Genomic DNA, 16101 nt, shown 5'->3' with positions numbered 1-16101 from the left:
CGTGGCTATTATTTGCTTTCATATACATTAATGCTCGTCCATATTCAGGATTTATACTAGCGCAGAAATGAAGTGCCTTCGTACTTCTCATCAATTCTCATACATATAAACAAAGTCAAGACTATCAGTATCATCACTGTCTCAAATAAACACTCAAAGCACATTGCCTCTAAACTTGCTAAATGCCCCAGGTTGCTGACTGCATGACCAAATCAAAGAAAATCACAATACAAACAACAGAACAAGTAAGTGCCGTATCATCCTGGATCATGGCGAGCTGATTCGATCCGCCTTATAGGGCAGTCTTCTGGCCACCTTTGTACGGTGGCTCTTGGGTTCATTCCAGGCATCATCCTTGCTGAAGTAATAGAGCGTTCTTCCTCTACGTTTGAGACTGTGAAGTACCTGCAAAGTCACATGGGTCAGTCTGGCTTCTTCCTTTTTTAGACGGTTGTTGCAAAGAATAGGGAGGATCAAGGCCATACATCTTCCAAGGTAACCGTCTTTGCTCGCCGGTAGTCAACATATGTAACAACGTCGCGAAGAACCTAGAAAAAAAGAAAGCGCATATTAGTAAAAAGGAGACAGAGAGGGGTATGATACTCGGATTTGGGTGACTCACCCCTTCAAGAAACGCCTTCAAAGCAACTCTAGTCTCTTCATAGACCAGCGCAGAAATGCGCTTTACTCCTCCACGTCGAGCCAATCGCCTGTACAACGTAATCGAAAAGCAGTGGTTAGCAAAAGTAGCTTTCGTCCATCGGTCTTAGGTTCACACTCCTATCCATGTCTTCCTCATGGAATAACTCCGACTTCACTTACCGGATAGCAGGCTTGGCTACAGTCTCAGGTTAGCAATCTAAGTCATCTTTCCAAACGCAGAAGAGAATGAACGAGGAGGGAGGGAGGGAGAAATATGAGATGGAAAGAACATACTGACGCCATGGATAGAATCTCTGAGAATTTTTCTGTTACCAAGGCATAGCCGCGTTAGCCTCGTCTCTTTCCATACTCTCACATAGACATAATCAATCGGAAAAGAAGGATGCTATTTACCTGTGGCGCTTGACGCCGGTGCCAATCGTCTTGCCTCCTAATTGCCTGTGGCCCGCCTGGCTCGAGCTTGGTCCTCCACGGTTCGGAATGGTTGGAGGCATGATGGTCGAGATGGAGGAATGGCTTATTGCACAAAATGGAGATGAAAACACTTGAAATTCAAACACAAAAAGCTTGTAAACAGTCGCAAGATACGTTTTCCAGAAAGAAAAAACAAGCTTGCTTCTGCGCGCCTGTTGAAACTTGGGGGGTTGCTGTTGTTGTTGGTTGAGTTGCCATGGTTAAGTCCCGAGATGGGGCACGTGACTAACAGACCCAATTCACTGCACTTCATCCTTTCTCACCCATGTTGAGAGCTTTGGAGGCCTTGACATTCATATCTGATATCAGTCCGGATATCTTAGCGCACCGAGCTCTCTAGATTAGCTGCTGCTAAATTGTAGGCAATCATCAACTTAGATCAAGCTAAAGGGTAGTGCAGCATGTGGAGCATCTCTTTTAAGATCGATCCGGAGCACAGACAGACACCACATAAGCAAACACGGGCAGACGAAATACGGCATAAGGTGGGCAGCGAAGCGCAAAAATGGCTCTAAATATATTTTCGTTGGGAACAGCACAGTCAACTTTTTGTTTGTGTGTGACACTGGCCCCGCCTCTTTTTTTTCCTTTTCTAGACGCCCTGAGGCTTCTTGCTCCTCTTCCTCTGACTGACTATCTGCGACTTCATCCTGCGGGCTGCATTCCAGTGCAGCCGCGTTGAAGTCAAAACGAGGGTATCGATTGCTCAACCATCTCCAACACTCACCAACCATTTTCGTCCACATTAAAGCCATCCCGGGTCATCTAATTAAAAGTAGTGCGGAAAGGGAGTATAAAAGCACAATGAAAATAGGGAATAACAAAAAAGATTACCGTAAAACGCCAAGACTTTTGTTTTCGTCGTTTCGGTTCCTCGAAAAGAATGGGTAGGCTTGATGCGGTCGATGCGTGCGTCGCAGTTGGCATCAAATTGAAGTTTCGTACAAAGGGTATTAGATTGAGCAGGTTTTGTCAACATTCACAGTGCATCCGTCATTGCCGCGTCCTAGGGCAAAGGGGAGAAAAGATTATTGCGTTGGCGAGTATGCGGTGGTGGTTGTCGAAAATGCAATCACGCAACGACTTCTGCGGGGGGGGCAGCACCCTCCAACTCGGGAGCAGCATCATTAGCTTCCGTTATAGCAGGCTCAGATGTCTCTGGAGCTTGCTCTACTTCTGCTTCAGCGGAAGGCTCGGTAGCAGTCTCGATAGCCACTTCGGCAGCTGTGTCTGCAGTTGGTTCTACAGATGGCTCTTCGGTTGCTTCTGTGACCGGCTCTGCAGCTGTCTCAACTGCTTCTCCGGTAGCCTCCTTCGTAGCCAGTTCTGTAGGCTGTTCAATAGTGGCTTCTGATGATGGCTCAACAGCGCTATCAACAGGAGCACCAGTTGGTGCCTCAATGGCTTCGGTAACAGGCTCTTCAGCAGCTACCTCCGCCATGTGGGCATCAACCATCAACTCAGGGGCGACGGCGACGGCGACCGCGGCCAGAGCATCAGCCGCTTCTGCCTTGACAGCCTCTTCAGAGTCAATGATACGAGCCTTTTTATAGGGTCGCGAGTCCGCTTCATTCAGAGCCTCTTTGGTGGCTCTCAGCTCAAGCTCCAGTTCATCGAGGCGTCGTTTGAGGTTGTTCTCTCTCCGATGGCTATCTTCCAGCTGAATGCGGAGTTGGTTTTCCATCTCCTTGCTGGCATCCAACTGGGCTCGCAGTTGGGTGTGCTCAACACCGGCGACTTCTTGGCCCCTGAGCGCTGCGGAGGCTGCCGCCTCTTGCTGCTCAAGCTGGCTCAGGCGACCGCGGAACAGTTCGTTTATGAATTCAAGCTCTCTGACTCTTGTCTTCAAGCTGGAATTGTTTGCAATGAGTTGCTCTTGCGTCTGAGGAGATTCAAGTCCGCGATCTCCATTCATGGGTGAGCCAGCGCGCCCCTCTCCGCCATTGAAGCCGGCAACGCCTCCCTGGGACGGATCATCCACCATGAAAGCGGGCAGTGAATGGTTATACATTGAGGGAGTTCCGGTTCGGGAGATTGGCGAGTCCGGGCCCTCACCATTGGCCTTTTGCGCTCGGCGAATAGCCTGCGCTGCAGTGCTCTCGGCGCTGTTGGGATCCGTCGCGAGGGGAAATCCGTGTTGCTGCTATATTTTAGGCATCGTGGTTAGCAAAAGGGGCCATGCGCAGCGTGCTTTGAACGTGTTACCAACCTTTCGCTTCGGAGCAAGATCAGGGCGCATCGTCTTTACGCGATTTCGGCTCTTGATAACGTCCGTCTTGAGAGATATCGGCCGGGGTCGTCCATGCAGCTTCAGGAAAAGTCCGCACGCATTGCACAGGACGGATCCAAACTCGTCGCGTCGCCATAACGGCGTTGTCGACGTTCCGCAGTTTTGGCAGACGGGCTGCGTTGATCCATTAGTTGCCATCATTTTGTCGGCTAGCACTGGGTGATGGGGGATGCGATTAGGGAATCGATTAGGGAGAAAGGCCGATAGATATTATCATCATCGATAAGGATGACGGAACAGAGAAAAAAAACTTTGGGCCCCGGTCGACCGATAAGGCCAAGATAAACCGGGCACGCACCGACGTGGGTGGGTGGGAATTGCCTGTTTGGGCCTAGGGGTGAAGATTCTTGCGATAACACACGTGATTGCGATAATGATATGAGATAAGATGTAAAAGTTGGAATATGCCGGCTCCGATTGGCCCGCTGTCGGATCGGCAGTTTTGGTGTTGGAGGCGCAACAGGGCGGCGGCATTTCGAACAAGGGAAAAAAACAAGGGAAGACGAAGATATAAATGAAGGAAAACACAGACTTACCATGTTGCCGTTCGTGCCACCGCTAGTAGCAGCGGGAGAAACGCCATGATACATCTGGTTCTGAGGAATTGGAGGTGGCCTAGTAGACGCGAAGAGTCAGTGCCAAAAGAACACTACAATCCAAGAGCTCGAGATGCCAATCTCGCCACGACCCATCTTGCGCCAAGGAACAACAAGAGAAGGCATTGTACGGTTTCAAATTCGAATGCAGGCGCAGTACCTTTGTTGTGGAGCTTCAGCTGTCGCGTTGCTTGCTGCAAGGGAGGCAATGCCAGGCAGTTGCTGCACATTGGCAGATGCAGAAGTAGACGTCGAGCTTGGTCGAGAGATGGGCTCGATCGGTGGTGGCGGCAGGACTTGTGCTTCTTCCATCATGGCTAGGGATTCGGGAGGGCTTGCAGGAGCGCAGACAAGGGCCAGCAAGGCAATATGCGAAGTCGAATGGTCGCCAGCGTGAAAGTGGTGATCGAGGCCGGGGTGTTTTTGTGCCTTTCTTGCTCAAGGGTGGTTGCTTTTTTTCAGGAGAAAACAAGCACCAGCCACAAGATCGCGGGATCGCAGATTTCGTCTCGCGCTATGATGATGTAAGGAAGAGGCGATGGGCGTGGCGGAGGTGCAGGAGATTGAGGCTTAGGCGCGGCACAAAAGCGTGGGGAAAAAAAAGAAAGGGAAAAGAGGAAAGAGCGAAAAAAGGCCCTGGAGGCGTATCGCGATGTAATTATTGTTCCCCCCTTACAAAGTACAGGTAAAGTGGTAGGTACACACAACTGAGGAAGTCCGGATACGAGTGGTAAGAATCCTGGGAAGGCACGCGTGGGAGGGAGGGGCTCGTTAGGACCAAAGGTGCTACCTCGCCCCATGTACCCGTACTTATACAGCGCGCAAAGCCTGCCAAGCAGAGGCCCTGCGTGCTGTCTGCGCGCTGTACAGTGACCAAGCTGCGCTGGCCTCAGCGTGAGTTCGGGCTCTGGTGATGCCTGGCTGCGGCAATGGCGGGCGCTGATTGGCCGCGGCGGGCATGAAGAACCGCAGGGTTAATTTAAACAGATTCAACAGCAGCCTTATGTATGATTGCTCCAGCCTGAAGGCGTATCCCAATCTTGATCTGTCCCACCCCACGGCCACGGCCACGACGACCGCGTCTGTCCGGGATTGATCCTCTGCTTTACCAGATATCTAGCCGTGCCACGATAGAGCGCGCATGTCGGCGAGAGGGGGGAAGAAGAGGAGAAGAGTCAAGAGAGGGGGGGCACAACTGATAGACAGAGCGCCGTCGAGCCTGTAGCATCGCCAAACTCAATGTAGGTACGTCTGATGAGTGTCGCTGCATGCAGATGACAGTCGTGGATGCATGTCATTGGCACTTGATCAGCTCCATATTTGACAGTGCCCCTCCAACGGCGGCAAGCGAGAGTGAGGGGTTTGCTGTTGTTATTTGTTGTTGCTGTTGTTGCTGTTGCATTTTCGTGAGGCATATGGGCCGAAACGAGAGATGACATGGACGAGATTGGTTTTTGTGTATAACAAAGCTTGATAATGGCATTCAGCAAAGCTTGTGCCGGCTAGTCGATAAGGACGGCGTCGATAACGCGTATCGCAGCTATCTGCCCATCTAATCGCAGCACAGCCTAACCCTGGATCTTTTGACGTTGGTGCTAGCTCAGCTATGGAAGTTTTGGCAGCAATTTAGCCAGCTGTTCGCTGGGCTGGAAGTGCCGACGGAAATAGAACCCGAGGCAAACATATCTACCAATGAACTACATGTATCAATACGGATTCCTTCCACGATGATGCTGAGATGCTGCCAATGATTGCTCACCAACTGCTATTAGGCCGAACTAAGGCTCCGATCTGCCCTGGCCATCAAATATCATTTGATTTTGATCCTTGAATCCATAGGTACAGTACAGTAAGCTTAGCATCATGCCCGCTACATACCACCTCGACGTATGTACTCGTACTGTCGTCCCCATAAGCTCTGGAATCTCGTAACCACGGTGTTGATCCCAGAATGCCCTCCGATTCGCCCTTGCTTCCTCCCAGAAAATCCATCCATACCAACAGCTGTCCATCAAGCCACGACCCCTTTGCCATCGACCCACCAGCCCGGCAATTTTTGCTTTAGCGCCCAAGCCACAGGCCTTCCTCGGCGTCATTGGAGCCTCATAGACGCGGCTTTAGCACAGCGGCCCCTCCAGTCTTCAGCGGTGTGCGCCCTGTAAGTGCCCGACCGCAGGCGCTCCATAGCAGTTGTACCGCTAGCAGAACTCCGTGCGTTCTCGCTGGAGCTTAATTTAGTGGCACTACGCACTGCTAAACCTTGCAACGTTCGGGAACGCAGTTAAGTTCTCCATCTTCTGGCCTTTTGGAATCTCTTGGTCTCTTCTTCTTTCAAACCTTCATCACCGCCGCTTCTCATCCTCCAGTCTCGTCGCCATCCGATACTCCCGCCAACATGTTCAACTGGGCAAAGCAGCAGTAAGAATCCCCCCGTCGGGCCCCCAAGGCACAAGCCCCGCCATTCTCCCTTGTCCACCCCTCCAAGGTTTTGCCAAAAATCGAATGACGATTGCTAATGGAAAGCTGCTGTCCTCTAGGCTGGCCAACGTCGCCGGCACCCAAGAGCCCATCTATGGCCCATCTGCCATCAAGGCCGTTGCCCAAGAGGCAAAGGAGACCAACACGCCGTATAGCGAGCTGACCAGGGCCGACCACACCTGGCTGGCGCTGGACAAGACATGCGTCGAAAACCAAGTCTTTTACTTCTTTGCCGAGAATGGCACCATTGCCATGGCCCAGGTCATTTACAGCAACGTTGCGTATGATGCGTCCCGTTGCCATGATATCGATATCATTTTAGCTGACTTTTCTCCTGTTGAAGCGGCCTGAAAGTTACCTGCCAGTTCAACGCCAAGATCTTCTCCCGTGATCCGGCGAAGCCGCACCTGTGGTGTTCGAACCCGCTAAGCAACGTCGCCTTCAACGAGGACAAGACGTCCTTCTACGCCGATGACTGCGCTGTCGAGCTCTCCGAGGACGGTAACTCTTACACAATCAAGAGCATGAACGATGAGAGGGCGCTTGTCAACCTCAAGGTGACCAGAGCTGCCCCCGGCTTCCAAGCCGGCAAGACGGGCACTTCGCTGTATGGCACAGATCTCAAGAACCCTTGGGGCTCGATGCGCCATGCATTCTGGCCGCGCTGCTCAGCTGAGGGCACCATCACTACCAAGGAAGGCCCAGTGGACCTCAAGGGCCAGGCCATTTACATCTACGCTCTGCAGGGCATGAAGCCGCATCACGCGGCCGCAAAATGGAACTTTGCCAGCTTCCAGGGCCCTAGCCACACGGCCGTCATGATGGAGTTCACCACCCCTCCTTCTTATGGCGACACCGTCGTCAATGTCGGCGCCCTTGTCAAGGACGGCGAGATTATTGCCGTTAGCACCGAGAACAACAAGGCCACGCACAAGGCCTCTAAGAAGGACGCCACCAGCGATTGGCCCGAGCCCACTCAGGTTGAATTCTCATGGTCAGCATCCACCTCGGACGGCAAGCCTGTCACGGCTGTCATTGATGCCGCCCTTGGCGACCGCGTGGACAGGGTTGACGTCATGGCCGAGGTGCCCGGATTCGTCAAGACCATTGTAGCTGCTGCTGCTGGAACCAAGCCTTACATTTACCAGGTTTGTAATCCGATCTCGTTATTTCTATCTACAAGGCTAACTCTCTTTTCTCTCTCTAGTTCGCCCCCAAGACCACCTTGAAACTCAAGGTTGGCGATGAGGAGATTTCTGAGGAAGGTCAGCTCTTCACAGAGGCCACCTTTATCTCCGACCTCGCTGCCTCTGGATAAACATAATAATATTGCGTTTTTGGAAAGAAATACAAATACAGGGCTTTTTGTAAAGAACTGAATGATTGATTGAGACATGTTTGGATACAACCTAATATGAAACCGGCGTTGGAGAGAGGTTATAATACTACTAATCGCTCGTTTTTTTACATCTGCTTACGCGTAATCAACCAGCACATTAATTTTGATATATTAGGGGAAACAAAGAACTTACCTTTTATATAATGTGTACTGAAAGCAATGAGTGTGCCGAGGGTGTGGATAATTGTCAATTCTTTTTATCTAGTTCATGCTTATCTGCTTCTGAATCTTGAAAACACCTAGTGGAATACAATTTGCAAGTCTAATAACTAGAGGGGAATAAAGCTCAAAGACCTGGAGAGTCCTCTCGCAAATATATGATATAAAGTAGGGTGTGTAAGATGACGCTGTAACTGTCTCATGTCCAGCTGTAACCCCCTAAAATAAACGATGCGTTACATTTTATATAAACCACGCCCTCCCTGCCGCCAGTCTATTCAAATCCCGTGTATATAGTCCGTCCCCCCTCCCCCGGTAGGTATAAAACCAAAAATATCCCAGTGTTATTTTCATCAAAGCCCGCCCGCCCATTGATTTTTGATTTCATTGGCTCATATCAACATTAACAAATTTCTCTCTCTCGCCATTTCTTTTCTTTTTCATGATTGCTTGTCTTTTTCCTCGGGCGCTTGCTTGTCTTTTTCTTCGGGTGCCTTTTCCGTCTGCTCTTGCTCCTTGCCCAGCGCGCGCTCGACCTGCCATATAGCCCTCTCGAGCTCAATCTCGACGGCGGGCAGGTCGAGGGTTTCGGAAAAGTCCTGGATCTGCTTCTGGGTGATGAGCATCTGCTCCTTGCCGGCGGGCTCGTCGGCGGGGGCCTGGCCGTCCTTTGTGTATAGCTGGTCGAGCTCTTTGGAGGGGGCGAGGTGGAGGAGGTTGTTCTGGAGGAGCCATTGGACGTGTTTGCCGCCGTTGATTGCTCGCCAGTGAGACCAGGCGCGGTAGACGAGGTAGAAGAAGGGGAGGTTGGGGACTCTATGATGATGTTATGTCTTGTCAGCCGGAGTTGCTCTTGTCTCTTGTCTCTTCATGTCTTTCCTCTTTTCCTTCTCTTGTTTCTTCTTCTTTCTCCTCTTCTCTCATCTCTCTCTCTCATCTCCTTTCAATCTCTTCCTCTCTTATTTCTTCTGCGAGTAAAACTTACAGAGGTACCAAGCCTAAAGGCGCTGTGATAGGCATGCCCACAAAGCACCATATCAGCCTCTGCCGATGCAGCGCCTGCCTCTCCGTCGCCAGCCTCCGCACCACCCCCTCGGCCTTGTGCTCCGGAATCGCAGCCGGCGGGAACACCAGCTGGACGGCATCGCGGCCCCGCAGCTCGTCCTCACGGCGCCGTGCCGACAGCGGCGGCACCGACTTGAGCCCCCACTCCTCAAAGGGAATGCGCCGGAAGGCATGGTTGCCGTAGTCGACGACTTTGCGTTGCCATCCGCGCTCCATCTTCTCCCACTGCGCCCACTTGCGCGCGGCGAAGGCGGCGCCGCGGTCGATGAGGCTGCCGTCGTGGGAGGCGGCATTGAGTTTGTTGGCGTAGAGAAGCGTTCGCCGCGTGGATACGGGGAGCAGGTACAACCTCATTGTGAACCTGAATAGTCGTCGTCTGAATAGAGAAGAAGAGAGAGAAAAGTGAGAGTATAATCTCTATCAGTAGCTGTAGCTGAGAAGAAGAAAACGGATCCAGCTCGGGAAGATAGATCTGGATCAGCTAGCAGTTTAACTAAAGACGTCACAAGCGGGTCAAGACACTGCGCCGCAAGCAACCCTTCAAGCCCATTGACTCCCTCACAGATGCAGAAAATACAAGACACCCAAAAATAAAAAGGAGAAGAAGTGAAATACCAAGCTGTTAAGAGAGGGGGGGACTAAAGTTGGCGTTAAGAAAGAAATTGAATGGAAAAAGAAAAAATAATCGCCGTAAATTCTTTGCATGTAAAGCTGTATGTTGATTTGCGAACTTAAAAAGCTGTGACGGAGGCTAGGCTCGATTTGGGATTTTGCTTTTTCTGAGCCAAATGCCGGCGGACCAAACAGTGGCGCACATGGGCATCATGGCGGGCTGCGAGTTCTGCTTCTTTTTGGGTAGATGGGTTGCAGCTCGGAGTGTAGAAATCGGCAAGAAACTTGGAAATTTCTTTATGTTCCGAGAAATGAAGTCACCTCCTACCTAGTTGGGTGTCATGAGGTAATCTCGGTTACATGTCATGTTTCCTTAGGCTCAATGTCTAGCATCGCAGTTTAATACTTCAGCACTCACCAAATCAATTTCAACACAAAAGATACAAACTCAACAAGGCACACATCTGGTGACGATTCTTTCGTTTATTTGATATCTCTGATAAGAAAGAACAATACTCACGCACAATTTATTTCCACGTCCGTCTATGCTTTCGATCTCCAACGTTCGTCGACTTACCTACCCTATTATCAACTCAGAAAAACTCAAAAGCAAGAAGACAGCTGTCCAGTCCTCATATATCAAACTTGCAAATATACAGACATCAGCGAATGGGCGGATGGTTTAGTGGTATAATTTTCCCTTAGCATAGTGCGACCTTCGAGTTGCCTAACCGCCTGGGAAAGGTCCGGGGTTCGATTCCCCGTTCGTCCATAGTTGTTTTTTTGGCTCTTTTTTTATGCTTAACAGCACTCCGTCTACTCTAATACATATATACTGCCACTATATTCATTCCCTGGCAAAATTCAACTGTAAATTTCTCTGACTTGAGGTGGTGTTATATACGAGAATGCCCTATAGGTTTTGATCTAGTTCAGTCTAAAGCGACACTTAAAGGCCTCAATCATGGGGTCTGTAATAATTAGTGGTTAGGTAGGTAGGTAATAGTATAGTTTTCGAACTAAAGCTTGGAGGAGGAAAAGGTCTATTTTATGTGCTGACCCTTGAGGGTATAGGGGCCGTTTCCTCGCGAAGCCTTGACTTCCCGAGTAGGAAATCTCAGGCCATCCAACAACATGCAGTCACAGAGGCGCGCCGCTCTGTTGGTCACGAGATCGTATGCCAGATAATATGTCCCTCAGGAAACCCCGCTTTGGCCAACATCCCATATGCGTTTACAGCAGAGCCTTAGTGAATGATCAAATAAATAACCGTCAATCTGCATCTCCAAGATAACAGGAACTGCCCTAGCTGACCTTCTTATACGCTGTCTTCGAAATCGAGAAACATACACGGGCTATGAAGATGCCTTTAGGCTTAGATCAATCGCCATCACAAGACGATTACTCGACCACGAGTTCAGACGACACAGTTCAGTTCACCGACATAGGCTCTGATGCCGGTAATCGTGGCCCGAGCGAACGCATCCTTATCCAGCCTCCGGTGACAATCAATGTGTTTGGTGCTGGCGCAGTAACTACAGGGGGATCTGACACGGGGCATACTGCTGCTACCACCATCAGTAGTACTGGCACATCCGGTAGCAGTGATGCCGTCATTTCGCGCCTGGAGAGCCAAATCGCAGCTCTATCAGACAAAGTCGAGCAGCTTGCTTCACAGATTAAGTCAGCGCAGCAGCCACAGCCTAGACTTCAGGTTGACAACGGGATGTGGCGGCGTATGAAGGGGGCTCCACCAACACAGCGTATCGCCTTTTCGAAGAGATTTGAGTCGGCGCCAAGGGTCATAGTGGGCATATGCAAAGCGGATATAGATTGTCACAGGAACTTCAGACTCAATGTGTATGCATCGGCTATCGATTCGGAAGGATTCACTGTTAATGCCCATTATTGGGCTGATACGAATCTATTCGAATGTGGGGTCTCATGGGTAGCTATAGGAAATGCTAGGTAGGAAGGAATAAGTCACACAGGATACATGTTAAACGTCGAGAATTTGGACTTAACAGTACATAACTCAGGACAGGGGTTTGCAGTAAATGGGAGAGGCATGATAGTATGAATATAAGTTGAATAGAGTCCGTNAACCTCCACATACGACCATAGGTAGTGGAAAATTCGGGGTCTCGTCTGCTCCCCCAGAGACAAGCCACTAACCGGCAGATTAGTAGTTGAGTGGGAGACCATCAGCGAACACCGGCTGTTGTATGTTTCATTTTTTACCCTCTTTTTTTTTTTTTTTTTTTTTTTTTTTGCATCTCGACATGCTCCAACACGTCGATTGATGCGTGAGTTACGTTATCTACCTTCCTTCCATTGCCTGGCGGACAGACGGATTTCTTGTCTCATCACGTATATAATCCAACAAGACTCGGCCAAATTTAATAAACCTGAAATTTATTTTCGTATCTCCAAAGCACCAATTGCTACCCATCCGCATCTACCGTCTACTTATACCAAAGGATGCCGATGCCATCTATATCGTACCTAAAGGGAATGTTTTCGCTGCCTCTTCTGCGTAATGTGTAAAATCACCATCCTCACAGAGACCCTCCTGTCGTTGTTTTCGTAGGACTCTTGCTTTTTGCCTTCATAGCCCCCTTGCCAACAATCTTCTCCGTCCAGTTCCATGATGAAGGACTCAGTCTCCCGCCCTGGCTTTCCTTTGTTTTGTCCAGTTTCTTGTCGCCCACTGCATCATTAATAAAATCGAGTTCACTCTCATTCTCGCTACTCGCCCAATCACGCTCACTCCACGACATTGAATCTCCTCTATCGCCCTGATGACTGTGATTCGTTAGGGAAGTCCGATCAGTATCTTGTGTCCTTGGCAAAGGAGGCACTTCGTCAAGAGCCTCCCGCGCCTCGCTCGCATTTGTCGGCTCCGGAGCAAGGCCGCGGGCTTGCCGCATAGAAACCGTTTTAGTCTCACGACCATCCGCGCCAGGGGGTTGACTGATGTCCAAGGCCCGCTCGCCCATGTGCTCGTCCTCAGTGCGTAATCGCGAAACGGCAGAGTCGCTAAAGTGAGAATCAACCAAATGCTTGACGACCGGCCAACCGTAGGCATTGGCAAACATGCGGCGCACGAAGATGTTGTTGTGGGCGTCTGGTTCCAGCTTGACAAGCACCTTGCGCCATGACAAATCCTTATGGTATCCGCGCGAAATCTTTTCCTCAACACGCATGCTCGAGCCGTCAACAACCTCGTTAGGCTGCTTTTCAGGACCCGTATGTGCGGTGTCGTCGTAGTCTTTTGTCGATGCCATTGAATCTTCGTGGTTTATCCCTGAATGCGGCGTCGACGAGCCGCTGCCGCCAGGCGAGAGCAGCGACGAGGACGAGGACTTGAGCTTCATTTTACTAAGCGCTGAAGGAGTCCGCTTCTTCAAGGGTGGCGCGGGGATGTCCGTCGGATGATACACTCGATCATGAAAGATTGTTCGTGGCCGCTTCGACGGATCAACGAGCCACTCCACATCCGGAATCTTGGGATTGAGCAGGTCTCCAGCAGATTCAAAGAACGTGGTCCTAGGCGGTGCCGTCAGGCCTTCTATATCGTTCTCAAACTCGTGCCCTGCAGTTGCCTTGCCGGATTGTTTGGCCGTCATTGACGAATTGGAGCTGTCGGCAGTGCTAGAAGCATCTCCACCATTCTTAAGTGTCTGACTCCTGCGCAATATCTTCTTCTGCTTCTCCGTCACGGGTTGCTCTTTTGGAGGGTCGTTGCTCCTAAATAAATTAAAGAATCCGGTGAGCGGAGTGTGAAGCAGGTTATCTCCCGGGCTTTCCAGTGGCTCATCTGCAAATACCGCTGGAACAGAGCGTAGGCTCGCCCGATCGTCTTCGGCGAGAGCATCGTTGGATGGCTGCGGCACTTGATGGCTGTTGCTGTTTTCGCCATTGTTGGTGCTGCCATCACCATTGGGGGTCGTAGCACCCGAGTCGGTCTCAATGTCGTCGGGAGGAAGCTGCAGCTTCTGCCGCGATGATCCCATGTTAGCACCTGTGAGCTCGGCCCATCCAAACCCTACAACGGTCTCGACGAGACCGGCTTCTCTCCTTGCTTTGCCAACTCGCCCTAGACCCTGCCAGTCCAAGAATAACAGGCAGCTTGTGCGCAGCGGAACGATGCCATCATTGACTACATTGGAGTAGACTGTTCGGTTCCGAAATTTCTTGAGGGCAATGTGAGCGGGCCCTGAGGGTAAGATTCGTAATAGAGGCTTGGACTCGGGCTGTGATTCGCCGTAGACTTTCTTGTGAGCAGATTCGCCTAGGTTACTCACAATGGCACCCCAACCGCTTCGTGCAATCGTCGGTGCTCTCCACGTCAGGCCTAAATCCTGCCCCGTCCTCCCTACGAGACCAAAATCGAGCGCAAACTTGACGTAGAGAGGGTTTTCGTTGCTCAAGCCTAAGAAGGGCGTGGCCAGCGCGATGAAATTAATAGGTCTTATCAGGTCGAAGAATCGTGGTGAATGCTTTTGTATATATGCAATAGCGTAGGTCTGAACAAGGCCGCCCAACGAGTGCGCAATGAAGCTGATGCTCGTGACCTTGTAAGGCCTCCGAATTAATTTGTGGTCGTTCGCCTCCTCCGAGTCGGGGGCCTTGACGATGGTGCTGTGTTTGTGGGCTTGCATAAGGTCGTGCGTCCCCTGATCGCCTAGCCCGTGGGCAAAGCCTTCAAAGGCGCCTTTTCCTCCTATCGGTAAGAAGGGCTGGTCCGGGTAGGTCATAGAGAGAACATATCTCGCTAGCCTTTTGCCAAGATACTTGATTCCCTTCTCCGTCTTGGTGGCGTTTCCAGAATATCCTCGCACAATGACCTCTTCGTCTTCATCCTCGTCATCCTCTTCGCTTCCTGTCGAAGAAGCACCGTCTTTCGCCTTGCTGCCGTCGTCGGCATTAGCGTCGGCCTCTGCACGCTGTTTTGCTCTTCTCGCCTTGGCATCAATCTTGGCCTGCTTTGCAGCAGCATCGATGCTCTCTTTCATGAACAACATGTCGGCGCCCAAGTTACTATGCAATCCATGCGTTAGAATGACAAGGTGAATCTTCTTTTGCTTCCGTGGGAGCGGCTCGTCTTCGGTTTCCGCATCACCGGTCTTGACCATGCTCTCTACTGGTTGGTCGGCAGTAGGTCGGTCCTCAACCCTCTTATCGCCGGCATCATCCCACACCGGCAACCGAGGCGTGTTCCACAAAGTCGCCGTGTCTTCTACCTTGACATGTACCGCTCTTGAAAAGACTCCGCGAGGCTGTCCTGGATGATGCCCGTCCTTGGCTCCAATGCTCTGCTGATGGTCCACTAGCTTTCCCGGCTGTGGTACCTGGGCCTGGCCGCCTACCACCGGGACCGAAGAGCTCAGGCTCAATGACTTTTGTTCTCTCGCTACCAGCAGCTCGTATCCTACCGCCGCCGATGTGGAGAAGATGACCTGTGATGAGATCTCGATGATCCAGCTCACGCTCTCGGAGTCGTGCTCCGGGCCGTTGCCAAACGTGCCATGGCTTCCCGTCCCCGCCGCCTGCCGTATGTCTTCTGGCACGACAAGCTGACACTCCCACGAACCTCCGGCCTTGAGCATCGGCTCGAACTCGGGGACGCCATAGCGGCGCGGGCTGGGGAACTTTTCGTTGGGGTTGAATTTGGCAGGATATGTCGCCACGCTCAGGGTATACGGGCCGTGGACAAAGGCCGCTCGCAGGGCAATGTTGGACGTGTTGCGTATTCGCACATATAGCCGCTCTGGCGACGGCAGGATTCGGTCTTGAGAGGGGGCGTAGGTGACGGTGTAGCGGACAACCTCGCCAATCTTGACGCTGCCAGTTTGGTGGATGAGAAGCATCTTTGTCGGCTTCCGGGCTGCGCAAGGCCCCGCCGCTCTGACGCAGTTGCTTTAAGCCTTCAGCTGTGTGTTTCGCTTGTTTCGCTCGATCGATCGTTCGTCCAGTCTCGTTTCGTAGATGTATATCCAAGGAGATCTGACGATTGAAACGCGGTCCTCAATGGGCTCCTGTAGGTTCAGTCGGAAATGGAGTGGAGGAAAGGAGAGGCAAGATATGGCGGCCCCAACGACAGAAAGGTAGTGTTGGGATTTGGACGTATTAAACGTCACATTATCCTCTATCCCGGCACCCTATGCGAAACGATATGACAGTGCACAGGTCGATAGGCCAAACGCTCATTTGAAGGGTAATTTAAAGATGTGCATGGGTGAAGTGCTAGGGAAGAAGAAAAAGGGAATGGTTTGGAGGTGGGTTGATAGGAGATTGAGAGTGGCGTACTGCGTACTTCTGCATTGAAGTTGCGAATGAAGAAGAAATGGGCCGCTCAAGAT

General features: G+C 51.2%; 7 protein-coding genes and 1 non-coding gene across 8 annotated transcripts; 3 read left to right on the top strand and 5 right to left on the bottom strand.

Annotated features, from left to right (window-relative positions):
- Positions 1-267: 267 nt before the first annotated feature.
- M431DRAFT_844 (hypothetical protein) lies at positions 268-1157 on the bottom strand (the record flags this gene model as incomplete). The annotated part of the gene is made up of 6 exons (XM_024923425.1): positions 268-405; positions 486-548; positions 623-710; positions 823-838; positions 937-968; positions 1057-1157. The coding sequence occupies 6 exons, from the start codon at positions 1155-1157 to the stop codon at positions 268-270; spliced, it is 438 nt and encodes a 145-aa protein (XP_024780545.1).
- A 1052-nt stretch (positions 1158-2209) lies between these two features.
- On the bottom strand, positions 2210-3565 carry M431DRAFT_70872 (hypothetical protein; the record flags this gene model as incomplete). Its single annotated transcript, XM_024921831.1, has 2 exons — positions 2210-3280; positions 3347-3565. The coding sequence occupies 2 exons, from the start codon at positions 3563-3565 to the stop codon at positions 2210-2212; spliced, it is 1290 nt and encodes a 429-aa protein (XP_024780544.1).
- Positions 3566-5595: 2030 nt separating this feature from the next.
- M431DRAFT_198725 (hypothetical protein) lies at positions 5596-6283 on the bottom strand. Its single transcript, XM_024913297.1, has 2 exons — positions 5783-6283; positions 5596-5709 (listed from the first exon to the last, which is right to left on the bottom strand). Exon 1 carries the CDS (start codon positions 6117-6119, stop codon positions 5802-5804), a length of 318 nt encoding a protein of 105 aa, XP_024780543.1. The 5' UTR covers positions 6120-6283; the 3' UTR covers positions 5596-5709; positions 5783-5801.
- Positions 6270-8076, top strand: M431DRAFT_198657 (hypothetical protein). The gene is made up of 4 exons (XM_024913295.1): positions 6270-6441; positions 6561-6782; positions 6845-7649; positions 7709-8076. The coding sequence occupies exons 1-4, from the start codon at positions 6419-6421 to the stop codon at positions 7817-7819; spliced, it is 1161 nt and encodes a 386-aa protein (XP_024780542.1). The 5' UTR covers positions 6270-6418; the 3' UTR covers positions 7820-8076.
- A 38-nt stretch (positions 8077-8114) lies between these two features.
- On the bottom strand, positions 8115-9666 carry M431DRAFT_198672 (hypothetical protein). The gene is made up of 2 exons (XM_024913296.1): positions 9045-9666; positions 8115-8875 (listed from the first exon to the last, which is right to left on the bottom strand). The coding sequence occupies exons 1-2, from the start codon at positions 9476-9478 to the stop codon at positions 8500-8502; spliced, it is 810 nt and encodes a 269-aa protein (XP_024780541.1). The 5' UTR covers positions 9479-9666; the 3' UTR covers positions 8115-8499.
- Positions 9667-10407: 741 nt separating this feature from the next.
- On the top strand, positions 10408-10508 carry M431DRAFT_t13. The gene has a single exon. It is a non-coding gene; the product is annotated as a tRNA-Ala (tRNA).
- A 182-nt stretch (positions 10509-10690) lies between these two features.
- On the top strand, positions 10691-11920 carry M431DRAFT_12693 (hypothetical protein). Its single transcript, XM_024912308.1, has 2 exons — positions 10691-10727; positions 10811-11920. Exon 2 carries the CDS (start codon positions 11094-11096, stop codon positions 11706-11708), a length of 615 nt encoding a protein of 204 aa, XP_024780540.1. The 5' UTR covers positions 10691-10727; positions 10811-11093; the 3' UTR covers positions 11709-11920.
- Positions 11921-12096: 176 nt separating this feature from the next.
- On the bottom strand, positions 12097-16073 carry M431DRAFT_503030 (hypothetical protein). The gene has a single exon (XM_024918257.1). It carries the CDS (start codon positions 15607-15609, stop codon positions 12295-12297), a length of 3315 nt encoding a protein of 1104 aa, XP_024780539.1. The 5' UTR covers positions 15610-16073; the 3' UTR covers positions 12097-12294.
- Positions 16074-16101: the final 28 nt, after the last annotated feature.

The sequence above is a fragment of the Trichoderma harzianum genome, assembly GCF_003025095.1.
Source record: "Trichoderma harzianum CBS 226.95 unplaced genomic scaffold M431scaffold_1, whole genome shotgun sequence".
Taxonomy (NCBI): domain Eukaryota; kingdom Fungi; phylum Ascomycota; class Sordariomycetes; order Hypocreales; family Hypocreaceae; genus Trichoderma; species Trichoderma harzianum.
This window is presented reverse-complemented; position numbering and strand designations above follow the sequence as displayed.

Bases quoted from the DNA above. Each gene is read 5' to 3' on its own strand.
- M431DRAFT_198672 (XM_024913296.1), bottom strand. From the start codon at position 9,478: ATGAGGTTGTACCTGCTCCCCGTATCCACGCGGCGAACGCTTCTCTAC. The intron at 8,876-9,044 runs GTAAGTTTTACT...ACATCATCATAG, and splicing joins CCTTTAGGCTTGGTACCTCT to AGTCCCCAACCTCCCCTTCT.
- M431DRAFT_12693 (XM_024912308.1), top strand. From the start codon at position 11,094: ATGAAGATGCCTTTAGGCTTAGATCAATCGCCATCACAAGACGATTAC.
- M431DRAFT_503030 (XM_024918257.1), bottom strand. From the start codon at position 15,609: ATGCTTCTCATCCACCAAACTGGCAGCGTCAAGATTGGCGAGGTTGTC.
- M431DRAFT_198657 (XM_024913295.1), top strand. From the start codon at position 6,419: ATGTTCAACTGGGCAAAGCAGCA. The intron at 6,442-6,560 runs GTAAGAATCCCC...GCTGTCCTCTAG, and splicing joins TTCAACTGGGCAAAGCAGCA to GCTGGCCAACGTCGCCGGCA. The intron at 6,783-6,844 runs GTATGATGCGTC...CTCCTGTTGAAG, and splicing joins GTCATTTACAGCAACGTTGC to CGGCCTGAAAGTTACCTGCC.
- M431DRAFT_198725 (XM_024913297.1), bottom strand. From the start codon at position 6,119: ATGACGCCGAGGAAGGCCTGTGGCTTGGGCGCTAAAGCAAAAATTGCC.